We start from the raw sequence: 25,862 nt of genomic DNA on the forward strand, positions 1-25,862 counted from the left end.
AGACACAGACACCCAAGTGAAAAAGAAAAGTCAAAAAATGTAACAACATGCTTGAAAACCAGCAGTTCGCTTCTGGTCTGGGATAGCTCAGTTGGCCTAGAGGAATGAAGGGCTGGGTTTGAGTGAGCCCCAGTGTTCATCTGTGATCCCAGTGCTGAGGTAAAGGCAGCATGGTCAGAATGATGGAGATCTGTGAGTTATCATCTGGCTGCTAACTAAAAGCAAGGGAGGAACTTGTAGACTGCTCACTCACCCCACTTAACCCTCATTCAAAGTAAATGAAGGACAGGCTACTTAGGCAGCAGATAAGAGGCCACTGAACAAAGCATAGTCACAAACAAAGAGGACCCAACATTCCAAGGCCCCTTTAAAGGAGAGATTCAGGAATGCAAATCTAGTCAGTCAAGTCACAGAAAGTGAGGGCTGGAAACCATCCAGTGGCTTAGCTCTCTCCACAATCCTTAGTGACCTTTATAGGTGTAGCTCCAGTGGAATATTAGCCTTGGAAGTTAGTATGACGTGGGAGCATGCTGGATCAAGTATGTGTTTTGAATTCTCGGTTTCAAAACGTGTGAATGCATCTGTCTACCAGACTAAGGGCCAGGAGATGCAGGAGTCTGAAGTCCATGAGAGAGGAAATGATCCATGCAAATGCAGTCACTCCTCTGTTTGCAACTAGATGGAAACTGTCTCCACTGCCAGTAAAGATGATTTCAGAAAAGATGATTGAAAAACTTGCTAGTTGCAATTTTCATTTTCTTTTTCCCAGAGAGCAGCAGGAGAGACAGTTGACATTTGAGCTGTCTCTGAACTGCCCCTGTCCCTAATTTGAGTTGAGAGCTCACAGGGAACCACAGACCTGCTCCTTAGCTGGTTTTCTTTTCACAAAATCTTTCATCCATAGAAAATGAACAAAAGCAGGGCTCCCCAGCCAGCCCAGCCAGACATCCCAGCTGCCAGAATAGGTGCTTGGGAGCGGCTCAGGGGCGCAAAGCACAGCCTTGCTCTGTTGAAGCCAGGTACTGTCCTGGGCAATTGGCTCCAGGCTCAGCTCAGGAGGCAACCACCTGGAGCTACAGGCACCCGAGGCAAGGAATGCCTGAAGGAAAGGGGCCAGGTCCTGCTCAACCCTCCTGAGCTACTTGCCCCTGACATCCCCGATGCTCCTGTTGAGCCTGGGTCCTTGGTGAAGCTTCCTCTTTTAGCTGCACCACCGCCAGGTGCCTGTGACCGCCTGGTGGCTGCTTTCCTTTCGGCGCCATATATGGCCTGGCAGGGGGGGTCACATGCATCCCGGGCCGCCGGCCGGGAGGGGTCGCTGGGGAAGGGGCAGACGGCGGGAGAAAAGGGGAGGGGGTCGGAGGCAGAGACAGGAGAGGGGTGGGGTGGCAGATTCTGGGGCCATGGGAGGCAGCAAAGGCTTGAGGAGCCCAGTGCTCGCCACCGCGCCATGGAGCTGCACTCATGCGGCTGCGGAGGTGGTGGTGGAGGAAGGGACCGGCGCGGGGGGCGGGGGGGGGGGGTGGCGAAGGCGTCCGAAGCCAGAGAGCGCCGTGTCCCTGGGCTCCGTCGGTCAGCGGGCGCGGGCCCGCAGGATGGAGCCGCAGCACGTGCGCCCCGTGCTTGGATCCCAGAGCCCAGCCTGGGAGGAACCGGTGAGTACCGCGCCCGCGCCCGCGCCCGCGCCCACCCCTCCCGCTTGTCCTTGCTCCCCGCCTCGACGTCCCGGCCAGGTTCCGTTCCGGAAGCGGTCCGGGATGAGGTCCCCAGCTGCTTCCCAGCCGGGACAGCGCTTCCTCCCGCGCCCTGGCTCCTCCTTGCTCCCCGCCCGAAGCGCCTTTGTCTGGTCCGCCTCTGGATCCGGAGAGGACCATTTCCGCGCTTCATCCTTTTCTCAGCTTTGCACTTTATTTCCTAGAGTGGCATGGAGGTCAGGGAACTGGAGGGGGCTGGGTTGCGCGGTCAGCGGGTGCGGCCAGGAGGAGATGGGGGTTCACCTCTTGACCATGAGCTGGCAGTCACCTGGGCACGCAGGTTCCCGAGGACCGCCGCCTGGGAAGGCCCGCGGCTGCCAGAAGCCCAGAGCCACGCCTCCGACTCGGGTAGCCTAGGCTGCCCTGAACTGTTCTGAGGGTCAAGGACCTGGCCAGGGATCCAGCCCCAGATAACTTCGCTTTCCCCTGGACCTCACAGCACACGCCACGCGCAGATTGAGTCACTTTTGGGGCTCAGTGTTGCCTGTGAGAAGATGCGAGTCGGGGTCTTTGGATTTATTCCCTAAAATCCATTAACTTATTTCTTGCACCTCAAACTGAACCTTCTGTTATCCATCCATCCATTCAGGGATTCCTCGCAGGAATCCCCGCCCTGCGTAGACCCTTGTAATCTTGAGTGGGCAATGAATTTTGGCCCTGCATACCCTATCTATGTATTTCTTACTCCTTTTTGATTGACGTTGTGAACCGTCTCAAAAGCCTGGTCTAAAATTTCTGGCTTCATCCCTGCTGAGGTGCTGTTCCAGTGAAGTTGTCCCAGGGACTTCCTGAGTCTGCTCAGGTGCGCCCTCTGCCTGTTGAGAGCTTGTAGGTCAGGGGCCAGGCTTGCTTCTTTTCCTACCCTTAGACTTCCAGCCCTTTTGCCAGGGTACAATTTACTGCCTCCTGCTTCCTGACCTTTCACGAGTGTCCTTCGACTTTGATCCATCTGCCACTGCGTTTGTTTTTGTGAGTTTGCACGTTAGGTAGCCCATCTGCTCGTGTTCTATTGCGATCATTATTAGGGAGTAAGGTGTTCTTGGTTAAACATACAATTCAGTCTTGACATTTTAGATCATTGGGAATGAAATCCAGCGACCTGTTTTGAACTTTACTATATAAAATCTTATCAGCTTCCACCACGTACAGCGGGAAGCTCCAAGTTATGTGTGGTGCTTTTTGGGTGCTGAATGCTAGGACTTCACCGCAGTTAGGAAATTAGAGAACCTCCGGCTTTCTTCTCCAAAGTGCTAAGAAACAGAGTGCTTTCTTATTCTCCTAGAAAATCTTCAGTACTCGTCTCGCAACATGAACGTTTAAAGCTAAAACCTTCACAGAGATGTGAGATGGAGCAGGAGCAGTGGCTAAATGTTGAACTCTTCAAAACTTGGCGTATGTAAGTGGCTAAGGCATTTTATTAGTTCAGCACATATTCTTATCCAACACCTGTCGTGTTCTGAGATTGTTGGGCAAGCTGTTAACTCTCAGACAAGCGTTGTCCCCAAGAACCTTACTTTATAGCTGAAGGTTGACATCTATCCAAGTATGTGTCATAAAAAGTTCTCACGAGGGATTTTATTCAGAACTTTGTGTAATGACTACAATATTTAAGGATTTTTCAAATGCTTTATATAACTACATAAGAAAGTTGTGTTACCTGAACGACTAAAAGAGGAGTGTATTCAAGAGAAAGCAAGAATGTAGTAGAGGAAACAGCTTTAAATGTTAAATTTTCTGGCATGGGGTGCAATGGGGTTGACGATTTAATCTAAATATGTTTTGAAGGAACACTGGGTCCATCCGAATCTGTGTTGTTTATGTTTGGGACAGAGCATCACACTGTAGGACAGGCTGCTGTGGGATTTACCCGGTAGGCCAGGCAGGCCTGAAACTGCATGCCCTGCTCTTGCTTCAGCAGAGTACAAGGCATCATCAAATTCCCCAAAATCAGAGTCTTTAACTTTGATTCAGGGATCTCAAGAATCTGAATGAAGTGAGTTCTGGTTTCCTTCAGAATGAATCGATATGACCGTCATGCGGCATGCTATACTTACAACATTAATTGCTAGTCTATATATAATTTTAAGAAGCCACACTGTCTGTCTGTCTGTCTAACACACACACACAGACACACACAGACACACCGACACAGAGAGAGAGAGGGGGGAGCGAGAGCGAGAGAGTAAGAGAGAGAGACAGAGAGAGAGAGAGATATCAGATCTAAGCAGTAGAATCACAGCTTTTTGAAGCCCCAACTCTGTGTGCTCAGAGACTCTCATTTTCAAGCTTTGTGTGTGTCCCCTCCCCCCATTGCTTCCTAGTAGGTGGCACAGAACAAGCAGCTGGTACATGCTCTGGCAACCACAACTAGAGACCCAGCTCCATGCCTTTCCCACCAAGATATATTTATACTCTGAACCAAAATAAATCCATACTCTCTTAAAACAAAATGAAAGAACAACAAAGAAAGCAAACCTGTTTTCACTGGGATTCCAGTTCTGAGTTGGTTTTTCAAAAAACTTTCTTAAAATTTAAATATAGGGAATTTAATATTTTACCATACAAACTTGACTAAATGGGATTACTGTGTTATCATGGCATGTGGCAACATGTATGCAAGAATTTGCTCTCTCTCTCTCTCTCTCTCTCTCTTCCCCTCTCTCCCATCTATGATGTATTTTTCAGTGAACACAGTTTGAGTTTCAAGAAGATTGGATCTTGTAACAAAGGGTATATTTTAATGTTTGAAGCTATATGTGATCATATTGACTAACAGCACACATGTGGTCCAGGCTTCATAAGAGAATGACAGTAAAAGAGCCATTAGCTACAATCCAAGTACCTTCTGCCCTGCTTTCTATTAGAGGTAGGGACCAAAGAAAATGTTGGGACACAAGTTGAAGTAGGGGAGAGAAAGGAGGTGATGGGAATGCCTGGCCTGGTTCTGCCTGCCTTTAATTTCAGCACTTGGGAGTACTCAGAGACAAGTAGATATCTGTGAGTTCAAGGCCCGGCAGGCTCTTCCTGGGTGTGCTTCCAAGCATCAGTACTTGAGGCAGGTGTTCCTTCTGCATCCATATTCATCCTAATCTGAATTTTCAGGAGTATTTTATTTCACATTTAGATGAATAGGGGAATTTTGAGAAAGAAATGAAACATTCCTGGGGAAATTTTTGAAAATAAACAATCAGTTCCCCATGGGGGAATTAGTAATGAGTTTCCAACCAATCTAATGGAGGTCTTTGGAAGGAGGAGGTACTGAAAGGATTCCCTTCAGTGTTAGGAGTGGCTCCTGGAAAGTGCATCATGAATTGTGAGGAGAGCTAGTTAGCATGGTTGCAGTGTCAGCTCCCCATGACATCAGCAGTTCCTTCCCTAGACATTCTTTTGTATCCTGGAGAGGCCTGGCATGGTTTGAGATGTCACCTGTGTTGTGGCAACACCAACTGCACTTGGACCACTTTATGCACTGCCTTTCCTAATCATCCATAGATATGTTGGCTAGAGGAAGGATGCTACTTAGGAGAAAGAATGGACACAAGTGAGAGGAAGAAAGATGACCCTTGACCCTCAGACCAAAGCATCAAGAAATAAATGGTCCTTGAAAATGCGCCACCATAAGTATTGGTCAGAAGATGGGAAAATTCCTGAAGGAGACCACAGTCTGTTTCTGGGTCTTCAGGAATTGGGACTCAGTAGTTAGTCTCTCTGGGAAGCTTCTGGCCTTCCCTGCTTGTCATGGATCCTGAATTTGTCAATGATTACAGGACATTAGTTTGTCCCAGATCAATGAAGTTTTAAGGCCAAAGCTGTTGTCCTGGGAGTTTCAGGCTTCTGCTCTTACAGGGGAAATGGGTTTGAACGGGACAAAAGTGAAAGCAGCAGCAGGCAGAGGACTGTGAGTGAGATGTCAGCACCTCAGGGCTGGGCATCACTGTCCTTTACCCCAGGGACTCCATTAGGTGAACTGTCTGTCCAGCTCTCCTAAGAAGGAAAGAAATTGGCTTCCCAGGGAAGACCTTTCATTTCTCAGATGTCACAGAAGAACGTCTCTGAACAGTGTTCCCTAAAAGTTGCCCACATAGGTAGCAGGTGTGGGTATCAGTTTGTTCTCTAGTCTAGCCACTGGACTGTCAAAATAGTGAGCCAGAGTAGAGACTGGTGCTTTCTTGCCAACTCTGGGCACACTGGGCTCTCACGCAGCTGACTTGGTGAGTCTGGGAACTCGTTGTGCTCTTGCACTGTTTTTCCATCCATAGTCTTGTTTCTAGAGTGACCTGACAGGAGATATGGGCATCTCCACACCATCTTGGTGCTTGTGGGCTATGATAATTTTCTGATGGTTTCTATACCACAAGCTTATGGACAGTACTGCCTAATTAAATCATACGCAGCTATGAATAGGCCTGAGGATCCTGTCCTTGGTCACATGATGCATGTGCAAAGTGAAGCGAAAGAGGAATGACTGGGTCACATGCATTCCTGTTTTGTCAGATGTCTGTATAGGACTCAGTGTTCTGTCAATGCTCTGTTCCTTGACAGTATGCATATTCACTTGTGTTCATCTACCCATAGGGGCTGCTGGTGTACCACCATCATCCCCAACACTCCTGTTCAGAAGATGGGTGAGGAAAGTGGAAAGTCTAATCAGTCAGCCGATGACCAGTGGGAAAAATGAGCTACAAGATCACCTGATCTTCATCAGTGAGAAAGCTTTGCACAAGAGGTATTTTTCATTCTGTCAAACATCATGGTCAATTTCTTGGGTCTATGGTATGGCCTACAATTTATTCTTATTAAATTTTATGGTACTGGGAGACTGTAACTCCAGGGTGTCACTGTGCCCAACCTTTTCTCCCTAAACATTCTCACAGGCTGAACTTGAAGTCAGAGCAGGAGTGAGCTGCGGACATAGGGTATTCTATTTTTTTTATATGAAAATGAAATCCTACCACTCAGGGATTGAAGAGGATGTGATGTCTCAGCATGTATTGATAGAGGCACTGACATGTGACCGTTTGAGTGAGATATTAGTTGCTGTGAGGTTTTGATTGATTGTTTGCTTGCTTGAGTTCATTGTTTGTTTGTTTGCAAAGCTTTGTAATTGTCTGGCAGGTGTTGCTTGCTGAAGCTTGCTATATCACCAGGAAAGCTTGGTCCCATTTGGTCCATCCTGATACATGATAGAAGGTCTTGGGCTCATTAATACTCTTCTCAGATTTTGGGCCTTATAAACAGAATGTCCTCTGCATTTCCTCTGGATTCTATTTCAATTGTACTTTCTCATTCTCCCTGCAAATACACCCTGATTCTGTGTGCATGCATGTGTGTGTGTGTGTGTGTGACTCTCTCTATATTCTGGTCATAAGGGTATGTGCTAGGCCCTGAGGAATTGCCTGCCTTACAGTCTGCTGACAATGCCAATGCTTAGGACTGGAAACCATACTTCAAGCAACAATGCACTTGCATTATGTGTTCAACTTGATGAAATATTTGAGTTCTGTGGTGAATTCACCATGACCTCCTCATTCTGGGTAATTCTCCCTGAAATGTGGATTATATAGTTTGGCCAAATTCATAGGACTAGGCCAAAGATCAAGAGTCCTTGTTCTGAAAGAAAAAAAAAAGGAGAAATGTCCTCATAGTTTCTGTATACCCACACCTGTGCCATAAACTACTGAGAGTTTAGAGACCTCGTCTGTCCCTCCAGGCCTATGCGGGAGCTCAAACAACCAGAACTCTAACCACCTGGACACCCAGCCTCTGGAGACCTTTGGACAAGATAGCAAGATTAATAAGCTTAGATGATCCTAGTACATAGGAGGTAGAAGGTAACATACTGTGAGCTTGGATAGTTCAGAATCCATCCTGGATTCAGGTGACCCTTGAAGCCTGTGTTCTTGGGACTCTTTGCTCTTGGGGCCAGGCCCAACCACAGATCAAATCCTTACTATGAAAAATTGAAAGTGGAGACTAAGCAGGTAATGTTGGACCTGCAGAGCTTACAGAATGTGTACACTGAGGCCTCAGAGACATTTGAATTCCTGGCAAAGAGAAAGGCTGCTATAGGTAACTGTCTGTCTTGCTTGGGAGCACATGAGCTGTAGAATTGCCATCTCTGCTTTTGATCCTGCACAGGAGACTCTCGAGCTCTGGTTCTTGCTTTCTGCCACTTCACACAGGAGCCTTTAGATTTTTCTGTTGTAAACCTGTGGGTTGAAACACTTTTTGGGGTAAAAAAAAAAGGTCAAAGGACCCTTTCACAGAGGTTGTGTATCAGACAATCCTTTATCTCAGACACTTCTATTATGGCTTATAACAGTACAAAAATTATAGTACCCAAGTAGCAATTAAAATAAGCTTAAGTTGGGAGGTCACTGCATTAAAGCATCCACAGCATTTGGTAAATTGAGAAACCCTGGTCTTGACAGAAGAACTATTTGTATCATGTGAGGTCTTCTTGACCCCCGGGGCTGAGTCAGGATCTGTAGAGAGCTAGTTACCAGCAGACCCATATATAGCAAGTGTTCCCCTTGTTTCTCCTTTCCAATTCATAGTGCCTTTGCCCATTCCTTCGTGATGTTTCTCCATTAGGATGGACAGATAGGGACAACTGTAGTCCACTTCTTCTTTTTAGGAAACATGGATCCCTCTTAGTGTTGGGACTTTTGGAAGTAGCATGAGTGTTTCTGGAATTTGCTGTTCTCTAATTTTTGCTTTCTGAGTGCAGCTCACCTAGATGTCCTGAGTTCTTATCTAGGTCTTCCTGAGAACCAGGGTCTGATGGGGTTGATGGTGTTTCTTATAAGTTAATAGGAAAAGGATAGCAGGGGCTTTGTATGCATTGGGTGTTTGCAGAAACCTGCAGAGCCACCTTCTGATGGAACTGAATCAGCTGAAGAAGAAGGTAGACATGCTGAGGAGGCACAGGAATAAGAAAGTGCTGGAAGATGAGGCACTGGTGCTGCAGTACTTGTGGGACTTAAAGGGGCTCCATAAGGACCAATAGGAAGAGGCCAGTGACTTCCAGAGTCAGGAACAACAGGTAGAGACAGGCAGCTTTGTCAGGCTAATGGTTAGCTCCATCTGCCCTTGTAACTTCTAGACGAGCTCATCCACCTACCTGTGCTTTCATCCATCATCTTACTCATCCACACAGCAATCTAAGTACATACCTCATGACAGCCAATTGTTCAGGTCTATGTCCAAGCACAAATATTTCTGGGGAATGAGCTTCTTGTGAGAAAGTGGATTATCAGCAAGCAAATCCACCTCTGCTTAATACTTCAGCCCAAAGATGAGTACAGTTCAATAATACACCACACGCCAACAGGGTTCAGTGCACAGAGCTTTAAGTGAGTGAAGTCAGGGCTTGTGGCTTATTTGCTTGGCATCAGTCATATAATTCACATGTGAGAAGCAGCTTGCAAGGGTGGGGGGAATCCCTTTGCAAATGCCAAATGAGCAGTTCTTGATGTCATCTTTTTTGGGGTGACATGTGGCATTTCTCATCTTTGCTGTCTACATTTCAAGACAATCTTTTTAATCTGCCCAGGACAGACTCACACTGACTGAACTCTGACTAGCAGAGTGTTAGCCATGTTTTTTGTCAATGAGGCTGGAGTATTCTCCTTTTCTGTAGATTGCATTCTCCTGTTGACTGGATGACTATGGATGTGGGTAGGGATTCTGACAAGCTAGGGTCATGGTGTCAGAGATTTAAGATTGCAAGAGGAAATTTTATGCAACCACTTCAGCATAGTCTGGCCAAGCAAAGCATGCTCACCATAGCAATTGTATCTTCCACCTTTTGTTTAGCATAGTGTAAGATACCGCTCAAATTGCTGGTATGCTATAACTAAACGAATGTGTTCTTGCAGCACGAGGTGCTTTCTTTTTGGTATTTTGCTCTCATTTACATACTCTGTGTGTGGTGGATAGGCTGCGGATATGTGTGTTTTTGTGTGTGGGTATATTTTCTTTTTTGTATAGTATAGGCATGTGGTATTTTTTTTTCATGCACTTTTTCATGCATTTTCTTCATTTTCTAGAAGGTCTCATTGGGTTTCATTTTCAGCCTCTGTCTTGAAATACTGTTTGCTCTTTCGCCCAGAAGCTGGCTGCTTTGCTTGCCTGGCTGATCATCAACCACTGGTATCCTTTGCAAACACTTGCATTTTTAATCCAGTGTGTGCATGCTTTTTGATACCCCTCCACTAAGAACATATATTCTAATTATCAGGAACAGGATAGTCTGGAGCAAAGGCTATAGTACTGCTGAGCAGAAGGACCTGGTCATGCAGAAGAAGAACAAGCAATAAAAAAAAAATCTGGTCTTGCTTGGTTGTCTCTCAGATGAAGTAGGAACAAAGCCTGGGAGGATCCTGTGGAGTGACTTTTGTGGGCTTCTTTCTGCTCATGGACAACCTGATGGTCACAGCCAGAAAGAGAACACATCAGAGTTTACATGGATCTAGTCTTCAGGACCTTCTGTCCAGGAAACAATATGTTTGATACTCAGTGAGTGTCTTCCTCCATTCCAAACTCTCTGATATGTTATGAGCTTGCTGTTTTTGAACACACAGAGATGCTCCTGTTTATAACTTTTAAGTGATGGGATTTAAAGGAGTGCATAACCATGGTTGGAAGAAACTACACTTTTATTGAGAAATACTGCCTGTAGACCTGAGATTGCCACCCTTGAACCCGGGTCTCTGCAGTTTCTGCCTATTTCTAGTGAATAGTGTTCTCTGGATAGAGAAGATTTAGGAGGTAGCTGGATGAACCCAGGCAGAGCCTCTGCTGCAGGGATGCCTAGAGCACTTCAGAGGAGTGTTCTGTAACAGAGTCCCATAAGAGCCAGCATACAGCATCCAGAGCTAGTCCTAAGTCTAACACATCATAATGAAAGTCATTTTTAAACAAACAGGATCACTTTCCCTCCCAGGTCCTTCCCTCCCTCCCTAACATGGTAGGGGGCAGTTGGTGTGGGGAGAGGGAAACCTGATCTGGTATTGGTAGAGGGAAAATGACTGAAGTCCTGATGTCTGGCAGAAAGAATGTAAACAGGCAGCCTCAGGAAACTGGACCCCCAGAATGCACCAGAGGCAGTGTCTTTTGCTTTGCAATTTTGTGAGGTCCCATTTGTCGATTCTCGATCTTACAGCACAAGCCATTGCTGTTCTATTCAGGAACTTTTTCCTTGTGCCCATATCTTTGAGGCTTTTCCCCACTTTCTCCTCTATAAGTTTCAGTGTCTCTGGTTTTATGTGGAGTACTTTGATCCACTTAGACTTGAGTCTTGTTTAAGGAGATAAGAATGGATCAATTTGCATTCTTCTACATAACTGCCAGTTGTGGCAGCACCATTTGGTGAAAATGCTGTCTTTTTCCCACTGGATGGTTTTAGCTCCCTTGTCAAAGATCAAGTGACCATAGGTGTATGGATTCATTACTGAGTCTTCAATTCTTTTCCATTGATCTACCTGTCTGTCGCTGTACCAGTACCATGCAGTTTTTAGCACAAGTGCTCTGTACTACAGCTTGAGTTCAGGCATGGTGATTCCCCCAGAGGTTCTTTTATTGTTGGGAATAGTTTTTGCTATCTTAGGTTTTTTTTATTATTCCAGATGAATTTGCAAATTGCATTTTCTAACTCAGTGAAGAATTGAGTTGGAAGTTTGAATCTGTAGATTGCTTTCATCAGGATAGCCATTTTGACTATATCAATCCTGCCAACCCACGAGCATGGGGGATCTTTCCATCTTCTGTGTTCTTCTTCAATTTCTTTCTTCACAGACTTGAAGTTCTTATCATACAGATCTTTCACTTCCTTAGTTAGTGTCACGCCAAGGTATTTTATATTGTTTGTGACTCTTGTGAATGGTGTTGTTTCCCTAATTTCTTTCTCAGCCCGTTTATCCTGTGTGTAGAGAAAGGGCATTCATTTGTTTGAGTTAATTTTATATCCAGCTACTGCACTGAAGCTGTTTATCAGGATTAGGAGTTTTCTGGTGGAATTATTAGGGTCACTTATACATACTATCATATCATCTGCAAATAGTGATAGTTTGACTTCTTCCTTTCCAATTTGTATCCCCTCGATCTTTCTTTGTTGTCGAATTGCTCTGGCTAGGACTTCAAGTACTATATTGAATAGGTAGGGAGAAAGTGGGCATCCTTGTCTAGTTCCTGATTTTACTGAGATTGCTTCCAACTTCTCTCCATTTTGTTTGATGGTGGTTTTCTGTAGATTGCTTTTGTCATGTTTAGGTATGGGCCTTGAATTCCTGATCTTTCCAAGACTTTTATCATGAATGGGTATTGGATTTTGTCAAATGCTTTCTCAGCATCTAATGAGATAATCATGTGTTTTTTTTCTTTGATTTGGTTTATATTGTGAATTACGCTGATGGATTTGCGTATATTAAACCATCCCTGCATTCCTGGGATCCAGCCTACTTGGTCATGATGGATGATTGTCTTGATGTGTTCTTGGATTCGGTTTGTGAGGATTTTATTAAGTATTTTTGCATCCATGGTCATAAGAGAAATTGGTCTGAAGTTCTCTTTCTTTCTTGGATCTTTGTGTGGTTTAGGTATCAGAGTAATTGTGGCTTCATAGAAAGAATTGGGTAGAGTGCCTTCTGTTTCTATTTTGTGGAATAGTTTGAGGAGAGTTGGAATCAGGTCTTCTTCGAAGGTCTGTTAGAACTTTGCACTAAACCCGTCAGGTCCTGGACTTTTTGGGGCTGGGAGACTATTGATGACTGCTTCTATTTCTTTAGGGAAATGATAGTGTTTACATCGTTAATCTGATTCTGATTTAACTTTGGTATCTGGTATCTGTCTAGGAAGTTGTTTATTTCATACAGGTTTTCAGTTTTCCTGAGTATAGCCTTTTGTAGTAGGATCTGATGATGTTTTGGATTTCCTCAGGTTCTGTTGTTATGTTATAAAGAACTCAAGTAGATAACCTTCATAAGAGCTAAGAACACAATCTAAAAATGAGGTAGAGAACTAAACACAACATTCACAACAACGCATCTTGAATGGCTGAGAAGCACTGAAGAAGTGTGCAAAGTCCTTTTTTTTCAGGTAAATGAATACCAAAATGACCCTGAGGTGGTGTCCAGCGTTATACTTTCCAGTGAAGAATGCTAAGATCAAAAAAACTCATGTGAAAACATATGTTGGTGAGAATTTGAAGAAAGAGGAACATTCTTCCATTTCTGGTGGGACTGCAAAGTGCTATGGCAACTCTGGAAATCAAAATGGAGTTCCTCAGAAATTTTCAGATAGATCTACCTGAGAGCCAAGGACCAACCTTACTGGTGCATGGCCTGCTACTTTCAGTTTTCACTTGATGGCTTGTTACTCAGATTTTCTTATTGGACTATGACTTTGCATTGTCTTTCTGATTCTCAAGCAGTTCTCTGTTCTTACACATTGTTTTGAGGTACCTCTAGCCACTGGGACTTATTTATAGCTTCAAATCCCTCTAAATTGGGGGACTTCTAATACTTGGAGAAGCTGAGTGACAAAAGCAAAGTATGTTGAGCCCTTTGGTGTCCAGTGCACACGAATCTATGGGAGTTTAGATATAATAATCCTCTAGAACATTCTTTAGGAAAGCAGCAGTATGCTCTCAGGTCCCTGTGTGACCTCAGTTACCTTTGCCAGCTTTGTGGGCTTCTCTACTGCTGGTCTGAGAACAATTGGAAACTCCTGGAATAGATGTCTCATATCTCATTTCCTTTGTCTTTGTTAGTATACTGATGGGATTCGGTTTGATGGAAATATACTCTCAAGAATAATTAATAAAACCAATGCTTCTTACGGACCATCAGGATGAAGTACCAAGTTCAAGGACAGTTCTGCAAGAACTGCTCAAAGACAGCCAAGTGGAACAAGAAGAAAGCCAAGCAGAAGTCATTCATTCCCAGCACCCTCAGCACCTTTCTCCAGGACAGGGTCACTCAGCTTTGGTAGAAGAAGGGATGACCTGAGATAGCTGCCCCATATTCCCTCAGAAAAGAAGCAGCCAGCAATATTGGGGAAAGAATATAGGTGTCAGGGGGCAGAAAGCAGAGTGTAAAGTGAATAAATAAAAAGATATCAATAAAATATATTTAATTATTTAAAAAAATTGGACAGAATGTATTGTTCTAGTAACTCTAGTGTGTATACACAGGCAATAACTTTAACACCCAGAGAGAATAGATGTTGTAAAGTAGGGTGCCTTTGGTATTGACATAAACTAGGAACATAGCAAAGATAAATAAAAAAGAAAGATGTTTGTCCCATAGATCCATTATTCTCCTCAAGTCTAAGTGTTTGTGCTCACTTTTACCAGAACTCTGGAAACCTCTGTTAATCCAGGTCTCAGGGCTCATCCAAAGTACAGTCCTGAACTGGCTGTGGCCAAGGGTTCCTGTGTTGTTGGCTGACCTCTGCCTCAGGCTTCAGAGGCACTGGAGGGGCAGTTTTGGCCTTCAGGTGGCAGCCATTCCAGGTCCCCTACCATACCAGATAGCAAGTCTTCCACAGATGCCTGACATCTCAAAAATAGAAGCTTGGGTATTTCAAAGATTGGGATGCCACTCTACAGTCATGATGAGTTGATTACGTGAGACCATACAAGTTAACTAATGTCTGTATGACTGTTTTCTTTATTTGAAAGTGAGTAATGAGATCATCTCAGGAGTGGTTGCTAAGAATAAAATCACTGATTAACATAAATGATAGGACTGTACAGAGCATGGGCTTAATATTCTGGGTCCAGTGCAAATAGCTGGGAGAGTTCAAAACAAAACCAACCAAAGCAACAGGAATACAAACAACAACAATTGTTTAAAACCCTTTTGAGTGCTGAGATTACTGGCATGTACCAACTGTGGCTAACTTTTTTTGTTTTTATAATTAACAACCAAACATACAAACAAACAAACATCCCTATTCCAATTCCAGCAGTTTGCATCAGAGAGAGCTGTGTGACACTGCATGCTGCTTCCTTTCCTCAGATAGCTCAGGTCGTCAGTCCTATACCAGGTCAGCTGGACCTAAGACAGTGTAGTTGAACTACTTGCTGTCACGACATGATTCTACAACAATCCTTTTCTTGGTAAAATTGAGCCTCTATAGAGTAAGCCCCATGTTGTCGGAACCAGGACCCTTTAGGCCAGCAAACACACAAGCCACCCTTAGTGAAAGAGAAAAGGAAAAATCACATTGGAAAAAAATATGCGCCCTAATTGTAAGAAAAAGCCCTCATCTTTGAAGCCATCACCTATCTCCCCCTGATTTTTGAGCTCTGCATATTGATATTGTGTGGCTCAAGAAGGTAGTGAAATTCAGATGTTTTCTGAAAGAAGATATACATGATTTTTCACTCTTAAATCTGTGAGGTTAGGGGGCACAGGTTCAGCAAAGCCAGCATAAGAACACAAAAGCCAGAGATGATAATGCCAAAGGGACAGCATCCTGACCTTATAGACACATTAAAATTGAGGTTTCATCTCAATTCAGGTCATTGCACTCCCAGCCCTACCTTCTGAGTATTATATTTGCTGTGAGTACAGTATGACGTTACAACCTGCAACACCCTCATTTCTCAACTTAGCAATTCTGGAAGACAGATATTGGAGAAGTAATTGCTATGAGGCTACAATGCAGTAATGTACAGTCCAGGATGACCACTACTCTCTGTTGCCCACTTAAATTGTCTGGTTGTATTTGAGAATGGGAGCATGTGCAGGATAATGTTTTGAAGAAGGGACAGCAAGTTTGTAAAAGATAGGGTTGTAAACCAGAGATTTTGTGAAACTCATGTATATATATATATATATATATATATATATATATATGAAAAAATGCCCTCTGTCAAGGAATACACCGTTAGAAAATATTGTCCATGTTTTGTACAATTAAACCTATAGGAGAAAGATATTTGCCTCTGTGAGACAGGAAAACCCTGGGAAATTGGAGTGTATGTCACATGAATTGACACAGCTGGTATATTTACTGTTGTGAAACATCTACTACATCCACAGTCCCTAGAGTTTTGGGTGCCAACAAAATCTCTTAAGCATGTCAGAGTCCTAAGCAACGTTCCCCCTCAAAAGCACATGACATCTAATGAAGCAGTAGAATTCTCCAGCTTTGGAAGGAGAGGTTGCCAAAGGGGATCACACGGGTCCATGAGAGGCTCCAGGAGAGGCACCCCAGAAAAGGACCAAGCTGGGCAGAACTAGTTAACAGGTAGGTCATGGCAGTTGCTAGTGACATCATCAGTAATGCCTTCCTTGGAGAATCTCTTGTATCTAGGATAGAACTAGAATCTTCTGTGTTGTCACCTGTGTTGTGGTGACAGCAACTGCCTGTGGTTCATCCCTTCTGTTTGCTCTGGGTTCACCAGCAGGAATGTTTTCCTGGCTGCTCAGGCTATTTCAGAAAGAGAATGGCTATGAAGGAGAGACCAGACCAACAGAGAAGGAAGAGGGAATCCTTTCTCATGAAAAAGGAAGAAGGAAATGGTTATGGAGAAGGCACAGTGAGTCCTGGGCAGAGTTGGGGAAATTCCTGGTAGAGGTAGGCTTGAGCTGGGCCTTCCAGGAGTAGGTCTTACAAGCTGAAGCCTTGGACTTTGTCAATGTCAAAGAGTCAAGAATTTCTGATGATTAGTTTGACAGAGCCAGGAATTGACAAACCTGCAGCTACTTTTCTGGGAGCTATTTAATTTCATTTTGAGTGGCAAAAAATGCCAGGAGTGGGCACTATGAGAATAACAGTGTGTCCTTTCATGGAAGGGAGTTGAAGCACTTCATCTTCCAGATTACTGTAGGTAACTTGAGTCTCTGATGAAAAGAACAGAGAAGGATGCTCCCCTGGTCATGTCATGTGGTGAGGACTCAGACACTTTGGATTTGAAGACACACGATTAATTAGTGCTTGATAGTGCTAAGCACTATGAACTTCAGGATTTCCCTGCGTCCCATCTGATATGACCTGACAATGTTCCCCATATCTTTATGTCTGAGGCAGCTTATACATTTCAAGGCAACCGGGCCTGTAACAGGGAGTGTGGCATATGTCTGACAATGGTGGTTAGGAAGAGGAACATAGCTTAGCAAACCAGCTGGAAGATAGCTTTTCTGCTCTTTTAGGAATTCACTGTCTTTATCTTTTCTCTCCCTCCATCTTCTTCTTGGGACTCAGAATGGTCTCCCCTGCCCCTGGGCCATCAAGTATGCAAATTCTTTTGTGTTTACCTATCTGCAGGGTCTGCTAGAAATACTTCAACCCAAAATTCCAAAATGACTAAGAAGAGATCAAAAAGAAATGAACTAGAAGAACTGAAATTGGATATGAGGAAGATCAGCAATGACATGGAGGAAATGTGTGGAATCCTGAACCTTTACATGTATGAGGATTTGAACTACAGGTAGGAATTATGCCCAGTACCCTGTTGACTGTATTGTGCCATCTGTTAACCCAATTTCCTTCCATGAATGGAGTGCGTCATCTCCCATCATTCAATTAAGTAGCCCTGACAGGTGTTTAATTGTTGGATAAACAAGGTGCTGTGTGTTTATTATCATCTTCTTTTGTACTTGACCTTGGGGTTTTTGCATTCTGATTGTTTCTGTGAACAGCTAGAATGTCCTGCTCACACTTACTGTCTCTCAGTGTGTGAATGCAATGCCTGCAGGCTTCAAGGCTTTACTCTGATATTGTTCATTATATTCTGAGAGATGGCACCTGTCTGGATTTATTTGGCATTCTAATTGTGTCTGTGTGTGTGAACATAGTTGTGTGTGTTTTGTTCAGGACTGGGGCTTTGGGACCTTTGATGGGGTCTGAGGATTTGTGTGATGCACAGTTTGCAGGTCCAGTTAGTGTTGAGTCCATAGAGGTCCAAAGTGATCACCAGGGAAGTTTGCTCCTGGTGTTTCCTTGTTGTCACACAGGAATCTCCTGGAGGAGGAGATGTGATAAAGCCTTTCTCCTGTAAATACTAGTTGTGTCCTCTGGGAATTCACATAACAACAGGAACCAAGGAATGAGAATCCCTGCCTTAAAAATAAGAGGAAAGTCATTACAGATATCTACTGGACCCTTGCCTGTGGCACAGTGTAGTGTAAAATTGTCATAGAATTACTCTATTCCTACATGCTTGCCCGGGAAGCCCTTGAAGGTCAGCTAGCTCCATTTGGTCTCCTGGCTCTGCTGTCCTCTGCCCAGGATAGTAAGTTTAATTAGCACCTAGGGGACCCAGTTTGAATGAGCCAGGATGTGGCATGCACTTGGCTTGGGTAGTACATGATATAGCCTGTTTGCACATGATTATTGATTCCTTAATTCAGCATATTATTTGCTTCTTGGGCCATGCCACAGGATGAACACTGAATTCAACATCATTAAATCACAACATGAGAAGACAATGTTGGATATGAATAAAATGATCCAGTCCATAATTGGTTCCATGCAGTATTCCAAGGAACTGATAGAAGATAACTATTCCTACAGGTGAGTCAGTGACACAACTGACACCCCCAGAACTAGGCAGGGAATGCTTCTGTCCTTTTAGGACTTTGAACAAAAGCAAGGGTTCTGGTTCTATGCTATCTGTTTTTTATTTAGGAACCCTGCCCTGAGGCAAGGGTCTTGGATTTGTACCTCTTGGACACAGGTGTCCTAAGTGTGAAGAGTGTCCAAGACCCTCCAATCTTTATTCTTCCAAATTCAAGATCCTCTACATAGAAAACTTTTCCACCACGCTGGGAATATCCAGGAACCCTGAACCTCTGGGTTTCTGACCACAGATTAAAAGATCTAGGATTCCCAACAAAAATGTAAAGATTGCACACCTGTTTGGTCGTCTCACTTCTCTCAGAGGGGCTAAGCCCTCTCCCTGCTGAAGGTTTTATGGTACCACAGACCTATAATCAACCATGAGGAACATTTCCTCTTCTGTCATGTATATGGTGTACTCTTCGTGTCAGGGTTTTTAGAAGTTTGTTGAGTCCTGTGGAATATGGCTGGTATCTTGATATGACCTGCCTCTGTTTGGTGCTCCTATGTAACTGTGGACTCTTCTGGGGGCTGTCTGGGAATCAGGGCCCTTGCAGGGATCATAGGACTTGTAGGAGTGGCAAGCCAATGGAATCTGGCTGGGAATCACCAATTTTTCTTTGTGGATCAGCATTAAGGAGGACCACCTCCTCCGTGAGTGCACTCAACTCCACGAAAATGTAAGGATATTACTGAATGAGAACAGAAGGCTGCTGGTGGAGCAGGCTGGCCACAAGTGTCCTGTGGGGAAGAAAAGAGGTTCTCTGAGGAGGCCAGCAAGAACATCTGTGTCCCAAGTCCCAAGGAACAGCAGGTAGGATGATGTGTATCAGAGGCAGATTGCCCTCATGTCTAAACATAAACATAGACAATCAAATGTAATAGTCCACCAACTTCTCCAGGCACTCACCTATGTTTCCTCCAAGTGTTTGTTTATGTGATCATCTACAGGGCTCTCTGTGGAGGTAGCCTGGTTCAAGAAACTGCATATTTGGCATGCAAATGTTCCTGCTCTGCTAGAATCACTAAGGGAGATAGGTTGATTAGACATCACAACACTATATGCCTTAAGTTTGAAGGGTGCTGTGTTGGAGCCCTTCTTGAGAATAGCAAGAGCTTTGAGGGAAGAAGTAAAGGCCTGTAGCTCATTTGCTTTACAGGGAACTTGTGAGATTCTAGGTAGGAAATAGTTTGCAGGGATGACAGCCTAGTTTAATTGACAAATAAGTGGATTTCATTACTGTCTTTTGGCGGCTTTTCTATTCCCCCCTTTTCTGCTCTATCTCAAAATGGTCTCTTCAGGCTTCATATATCTTGGTTCACACTGAGAGAGCCTGAGTAGCAGCTTGTCAGTTCAATTTTCTTTGAGTGCTGTTGGAGTGGTCATTCCTGGGCCTTAGAGTCTGGAGTTGGCTGGATGACCAGAGATGATAGAAAGGCTTCACACAGGCTCAGGTTTGGTGTGTGATTTCTGAGGCTTCATGAAAAAATTTCTTAATATATGCCCCCAAATTGGACCATTGTTAGATGTTTCCCTCCCCCCCTCCCCCCAGACAGGGTTTCTCTGTTCACACTGGCTGTCCTGGAACTCACTCTGTATACCCGGCTGGCCTCAAACTCAGAAATCTGCCTGCCTCTGCCTCCCAAGTGCTGGGATTAAAGGAGTGTGCCACTATGACCCCACTTCTCTTGTGCTTTTTCTTCCTCTAAAATAATCGAGGAGTCCTTGGGTCTCCCTTGAAACATTACCTCTGCATAGTCTGAATTATCTTGGTCCTGAACCATAACAGATACCTCATTGTTTTCTGCTCAGTTTTGATTTTATGTGAATAAGTCTGTGTGTGCTTGTGTGTGTGTCTGTGACTGTGTGTCTGTGTGTTTCTTTTTGTGTATACATGGTTTTTCCGACCTGTGTCTCAATCAGCCTCAGTGGGGGTTGGGAGAAATGAGGACCTTCACACAGTTCTGGTAGTATAAAACTGGTTATGTCTGTTAGAAGCCATGTTCAGAAAGTGGAAAAGAAGTCCTCTTTGACCCAGTGCTTCCAGAACAAGTAGGAGTTATCCACAGAGTCTAGGTGCTCAGGGTTATAGTGGTCCTCAGAGCAGCCCCAAAGGGAGAAGTCATCCTGATGTCCATCTGCTGAAGTTTGAAAAGGCCCTGTGTGGTGCAGCCCTTCCATGAACTCAGTGTGAAATAATCCATGCAAGCATTTGTCCTTCAACTAGTCAGCCTTATCCTACTCAAAATAGCCCTGACACAGTCACATTCTCGGGAGAAAACGTTTCTTTTGGATCCTGGTTATAGACAGTTCCTATTACTCTGGGCTCATGCCTTTGGACACCAAGTCAGTTAGGTGATAGAAAAGGGAGATCCTATTGGAAGAAACTGATTACTTTAGGACAAGTCTGAAACAGGGAACGAGAACAAGAGGCTGGTCCACCACCAACATGTGAGCCTAGGCTGGGAAACAAAACTATTCTACATAGCCTTGGGAACTTGCTGAGCCAGATTGGATAATAAGACAAGAACCCTGATTCCCAGACCGGTTTATGAGTGGAAAGCATATCACTGACTGCGCTGCCTATATACTATGCCTACTAAGTACCTTTCCCATTCAAGATTTGTTTTTTATTCCTGCAAAGTATCCTGGGAGATTTTTATATTTGTATTAACTGCGAAACTAAAAAGGTCACTGCGATACAATATGCTTGTATTGCATAAACCTAAATATTATGTGTGTTTGAGAGTATGCCCTGCAATAGTCATAGATGTACAGGGGTGTTGTTCTGTTTCTTCATGACCATCACTTTTAAGGTTCATTGCCCAGCCTTGGTAATATTTTTATTTAGCACACTTTTGCAGATTCTAGGACCCATGAAGTAGCCATGGGTAGTGTGTTGTATGGTGTCTCTGGTTATTTGCAGATAGAGGGATTGACAAGAGGAACCCTGTGAGGTTCCTGCACTGGAGAAATAATCATAGCCTTCACTTCAGTTCAGGGCACGCTCCTACCCCATAAGGAATCCACATGGTTTCTAGGTTGCACACATCTCTCTTGAACTCACATTCAAACATTGCTACAATGTTATTACTCAATATAATATACCCGCACAACTGGGGAAATGTGGTGTTTTTTAGAACTCCAGTATAATGTGTAGCTGACAGTTCCAATTCTAGCAGTTTTTAAAAGGTGAGAAACAATTCCAAGATCAGGTGCTCTATGACACTTGGGATGCACGTTATGATCTCAGCTGATAGGATATGTTGGTTTGTCCAGCTGAATAGAGCTGTTCTGGGAGAGACAGCTCAATTGACAAATGCTTAACTGGCCTTTGTTTCTTTCTTCCCTAATTGTGAAATAGTCCAGCAGAAAGCAGAACATGGCACAGACCAGGACATGATCTCCCTCAAAGAGAAGTGCTGGAGGAAGAGCACTGAGTGTGCACAGGAAATACACCACTGTTGCCTCTCATCCCTAATAACCATGGCTGTAATGGGCTGTATGCTCCTCCTTTATTTTGTTTCTTTGGTATGAACAGGCCTTAATTTCATCTAGCCTCTGGCCCAGGAAGAGTGCACATTTAAAGGGACTCAGAGAAATGCTGAGACACATCAAGAGCTGCTGGGCATCCAGGAAGAATCTGAGTGCAAATTTCTCTTTTCCTGATTGGTCATCATCAATAATTACATGGAGATCAGTCAACAAAATTGTAAATCCTTGGATCCAAGTTTACAACATGTGTTCTGCTTTGACTTGGGAGGCCATATCCTTCAGACCCACACTCCAAAAGGAGAGTGTTGCTTAAATTTCTCCTGCAAAGTTTGTTACCTCCAGGAACTGCTTTTCTACTAAGTTGACAAGGACAGCCACAGGCTGTAAGGCTGTGCGACAAAATGAGCAGACTAAGAATTTTGCTTTGCACAATTTTTGTGGTTTGATTTTGGTTTGAGTTTTGATTAGTTTAGGTATTTGGTTTTTCTTGTTTTCATTCAAAGTTTTGTTATTTATTGGTTATTTATTGTTCTTTTAAGTAATTTGATATTTTGATAAGGTTATACACAGTACATATTTAATGTCAGCTTTCAGTTACAATTGAGTACATTGCATTTATTCTTATGACTAACACAGTGATCTCCAACTCTTCACTCTAAGAGCCTTGTTATTTCAGGTGTGATCATGAAAGCCCACAGATATCAGACCCAGATGGATCTCTGCACTCTTCATGGGACTTGGGCTCCATAGTTTCTTCTGAGCCAGACTGAACTACAAAGTCCTTCATACATTCAGTATGGAGAGTATGTCCAACTGTCTGGATAGGAACTTAATGATGGAAAACTTACCCATGCTGCATCGTTGCTGTCAAATATTTAGCTACTGTGAAAATACTGTGGATGATGGTGCTGAACGCATTAATGGCAAATACATCAGTATTTCTGTAATAGCTCTCATTAAATCAAAGCATAGTCTAAGGGAATAAAAAGCTGTCAGAAAACACAGCAGTGTATGCTTCTGCTTTCCTTCAAATATACAATCACTGGAAACTGCAAGTAGAGATAATAAATTCCACAATCTTTTGGGGGATAGGTTTCTGTGGGGGTCCTTCAATGTTCATTTTATTACTTTATGATTCACCTGTGTCTGCCAAAAAACATCATTCAAAAACAATGAAGATTGTAATTAGGTATCATCCTATAAAATCCTAACAAATGCCTTTTTTATTTGATATTTTCTTTACTTACATTTCAAATGCTAAACCCTTTCCTAGTTTCCCCTCTGAAGATCCCCTGTTTACTACACCAACCCCTGCTCACCAACTCACCCACTCCCTTCCTCCTGTCCTAGGCATGCCCCTCTACTGGGGCATAGAACATTCATAGGACCAAGGACTCTCCTCCAGTTGATGACCAACCAGGCCATCCTCCTCTACACATTTACCTAGAGCAATGAGATCCATCATGTGTTTTCTTTGTTTGGTGGTTTAGTCCAAGTGATCTCTGGAGGTACTGGTTAGTTCATATTGTTGTTCCTCTTATGGGGCTCTAAACCCTTCAGCTCCATAGGTCCTCTCTCTAGCTCCTTCACTGGGGACCCTGTGCTCTGACTAATTGATGGCTGTGAGCATGTACTTCTGTATTTGTCAGGCACTGGCAGAACCTCTCAGTTGGCAGCTATATCAGGCTCCTGTCAGCAATCTCTTGTTGGCATCCGTAGTAGTGTCTGGTTTTTCTGGTTGTTTATGGGATGGATCCCCAGGTGAAGCAGTCTCTGGATGGTCATTCCTTCAGTCTCTGCTTCACATTATGTTGCTGTCACTCCTTCCATGGTTATTTTGTTCCTCATTCTAATAAGGATCAAAGTATCCTCACTTTGGTCTTCCTTTTTCTTGAGTTTTGTATGCTTTGCGTTTTGTATCTTGGGTATTCCAAGGTTCTGGGCTAATATCCTCTTATCAGCAAGTACATGTCATACGTGTTCCTTTGTGATTGGATTACCTTACTCAGGATGATATCCTACAGATCCATCCATTTGTCTAAAAATTTCATGAATTCATTCTTTTTAATAGCTGAGTAGTTCTTCATTGTACAAATGTACCATATTTTCTGTATCCATTCCTCTGTTGATGGACATCTTGGTTCTTTCCAGCTACTGGCTATCATAATTAAGGCTGCTATGAACATAATGCAGCTAGTGCAGATTCAAGGCAATTTATATACTACATAGCCTATAAAACATCATTGTTACCCGACTTGGAAGGGACACAGCAAGTCAGACTCATCTGTCATTTGGGGACAATAAGACTTGAGAGTAACTTTTAGGAGTTTTCAAGTTTAAGACAAGCTTAAGTAGAGGACCAAAAGGGGAATGTGGCTGTTATCAGTCTGCAATCAGTTGACCCCTAGAAAGGTTGTTATTTTTTAAGTGCTATATGACTCTAAAAATCCTAGTGTAAGGGGTCAGATTAACCCTGCAATTGAAAACATTACCAAACCAGGAATGTGCTATGCTGAGCACTCACAGAGAGTTATGAGGAGCTGCCCTAGGCTCCTTTTACAGCAAGTAAAAATAGACAAAGAGATCAAATATCCTAACACCACAAGATGATAAAGCTGACAACTGTTGATTGCACTGAGTATCAGGGAGTTTAGATTCTTGTGCATCTATAGAATGTCATGCAACATCTGCATCAGGGACAATATATAAGGAGGTGGTGCTCAGTGGCATGACAAACAACCAAGAAGAGCCATAGCCTCTACCCCTCAGCTCTGGATGCTGATACTAAAAGGTTTTAGTTTGTCACCACCTGTCCCAGGACTGCTGGCATCATTTCTTGCATATGTTTACTCTAGCACTTGTCTACCTTGGGTACAAACCCAGAGGTCAGTCCCACAGCCCAAAGAAGAGGCTCCACTCCACACACTCACTCTATCATGACCAGGATCTTAGAATCCCAGGATCCCAGAATCCCAGGAGTTAGTCACACAAGAATCTTAGAGTCTCACAGGCAACTTGTCTCCCAGGAACTGCGACACACCCAGAATCTCAGGGTCACAGGATCCCGGAATTTTACACCTGTATCCTTATAGCTTTAATGATCAAGGACAAGGATGCAGCTGGGACTGAGCGTGTGAAGAAGATGCAGGACATGTTCAATGCTGAGATCCTGTTGTCTAGACATTCTTAAGCTCTGCAGATGTGGGCTTACAGATGCATCTTTGCACTCAAATGACATATACTGATTTTAAAATTAGAATTACCTTTAATCTTGCTTTTTCCTTAGAGAAGTGAGGTAGGATTTCTTCCTTGGGGAAACAATATTTTCATGCTTTCTTAAGCACTTCACTTTTACTGTGAAATCTTTTGAAATGACTTCCTGAAGATGCACAAACTGTGATTCCCTAGGCTCATGTTGAATCTCCTTCAAAGTCTCGTCAGCAGACTGATCTAAGAGTAGGGACCAGATGTCATTGTCATAATTCTGTTCAGGTTTGTACTTTAAACTTTTGCTGAATATGTGCTCGTGGAATGTTTTTTTTTTTCCCCCAGAGGTCTTGTTTTCAAAATAACTCTGTCTTTACATATTACTATGTATGGATGAAGAAAAAGGGGCAACTACTTACTAATTCTCAGTTAAATATCTTCTTATGTGTTCCTGTACTCACACAGTCACTAGAAATTGTTAATCAGTCAAAATCATTTATTTTAGTAGAGTAGATTATAACCATGAACCAATATACTTAGTTTACTATTGATGACTGTGTTGATTACAATAAATACATGAATGATAGGACTGTACAGAGTATGGGCTTAATTTTCTGGGTCCAGTGCAAATAGCTGGGAGAGTTCAAACTAAAATTAGTAGAAACAGCAGGAATACTAACAAATCCCAAAGATCTAATATTCTACTCATGTCTAAGTGTTTGTTCTCACCTTTACCAGAACTCGGAAGAATTCTGTTCATCCAGGTCTCAGGTCTCATCCAAAACACAGACCTGAACCAGCTGTGGCCAAGTGTTCCTGTTCTGCCTCAAGCT

The 25,862-nt window shown here is 43.5% G+C and overlaps 1 protein-coding gene across 5 annotated transcripts; it reads left to right on the plus strand.

Annotated features, from left to right (window-relative positions):
- Positions 1-874: 874 nt before the first annotated feature.
- On the plus strand, positions 875-22,826 carry Gm3488 (predicted gene, 3488). 5 transcript variants are annotated; one of them, NR_166826.1, is made up of 7 exons: positions 1,195-1,655; positions 3,037-3,150; positions 6,330-6,480; positions 17,034-17,196; positions 18,150-18,281; positions 18,958-19,140; positions 21,692-22,826. NR_166826.1 is itself a non-coding variant. In XM_030247564.1 (6 exons), the coding sequence occupies exons 3-6, from the start codon at positions 17,069-17,071 to the stop codon at positions 21,765-21,767; spliced, it is 519 nt and encodes a 172-aa protein (XP_030103424.1). In that variant the 5' UTR covers positions 1,364-1,655; positions 6,330-6,480; positions 17,034-17,068. The 5 variants fall into 5 exon arrangements, 4 of the variants coding, with proteins under 4 accessions (XP_030103422.1, NP_001366536.1, XP_030103424.1 ...); XM_030247564.1 differs by lacking the exon at positions 3,037-3,150 and having other exon boundaries at positions 1,364-1,655; positions 21,692-21,767; NM_001379607.1 differs by lacking the exons at positions 3,037-3,150; positions 6,330-6,480.
- The last annotated feature ends 3,036 nt before the right edge of the window (positions 22,827-25,862 follow it).

The sequence above is a fragment of the Mus musculus genome, chromosome 14, assembly GCF_000001635.26.
Source record: "Mus musculus strain C57BL/6J chromosome 14, GRCm38.p6 C57BL/6J".
Taxonomy (NCBI): Eukaryota; Metazoa; Chordata; class Mammalia; order Rodentia; family Muridae; genus Mus; species Mus musculus.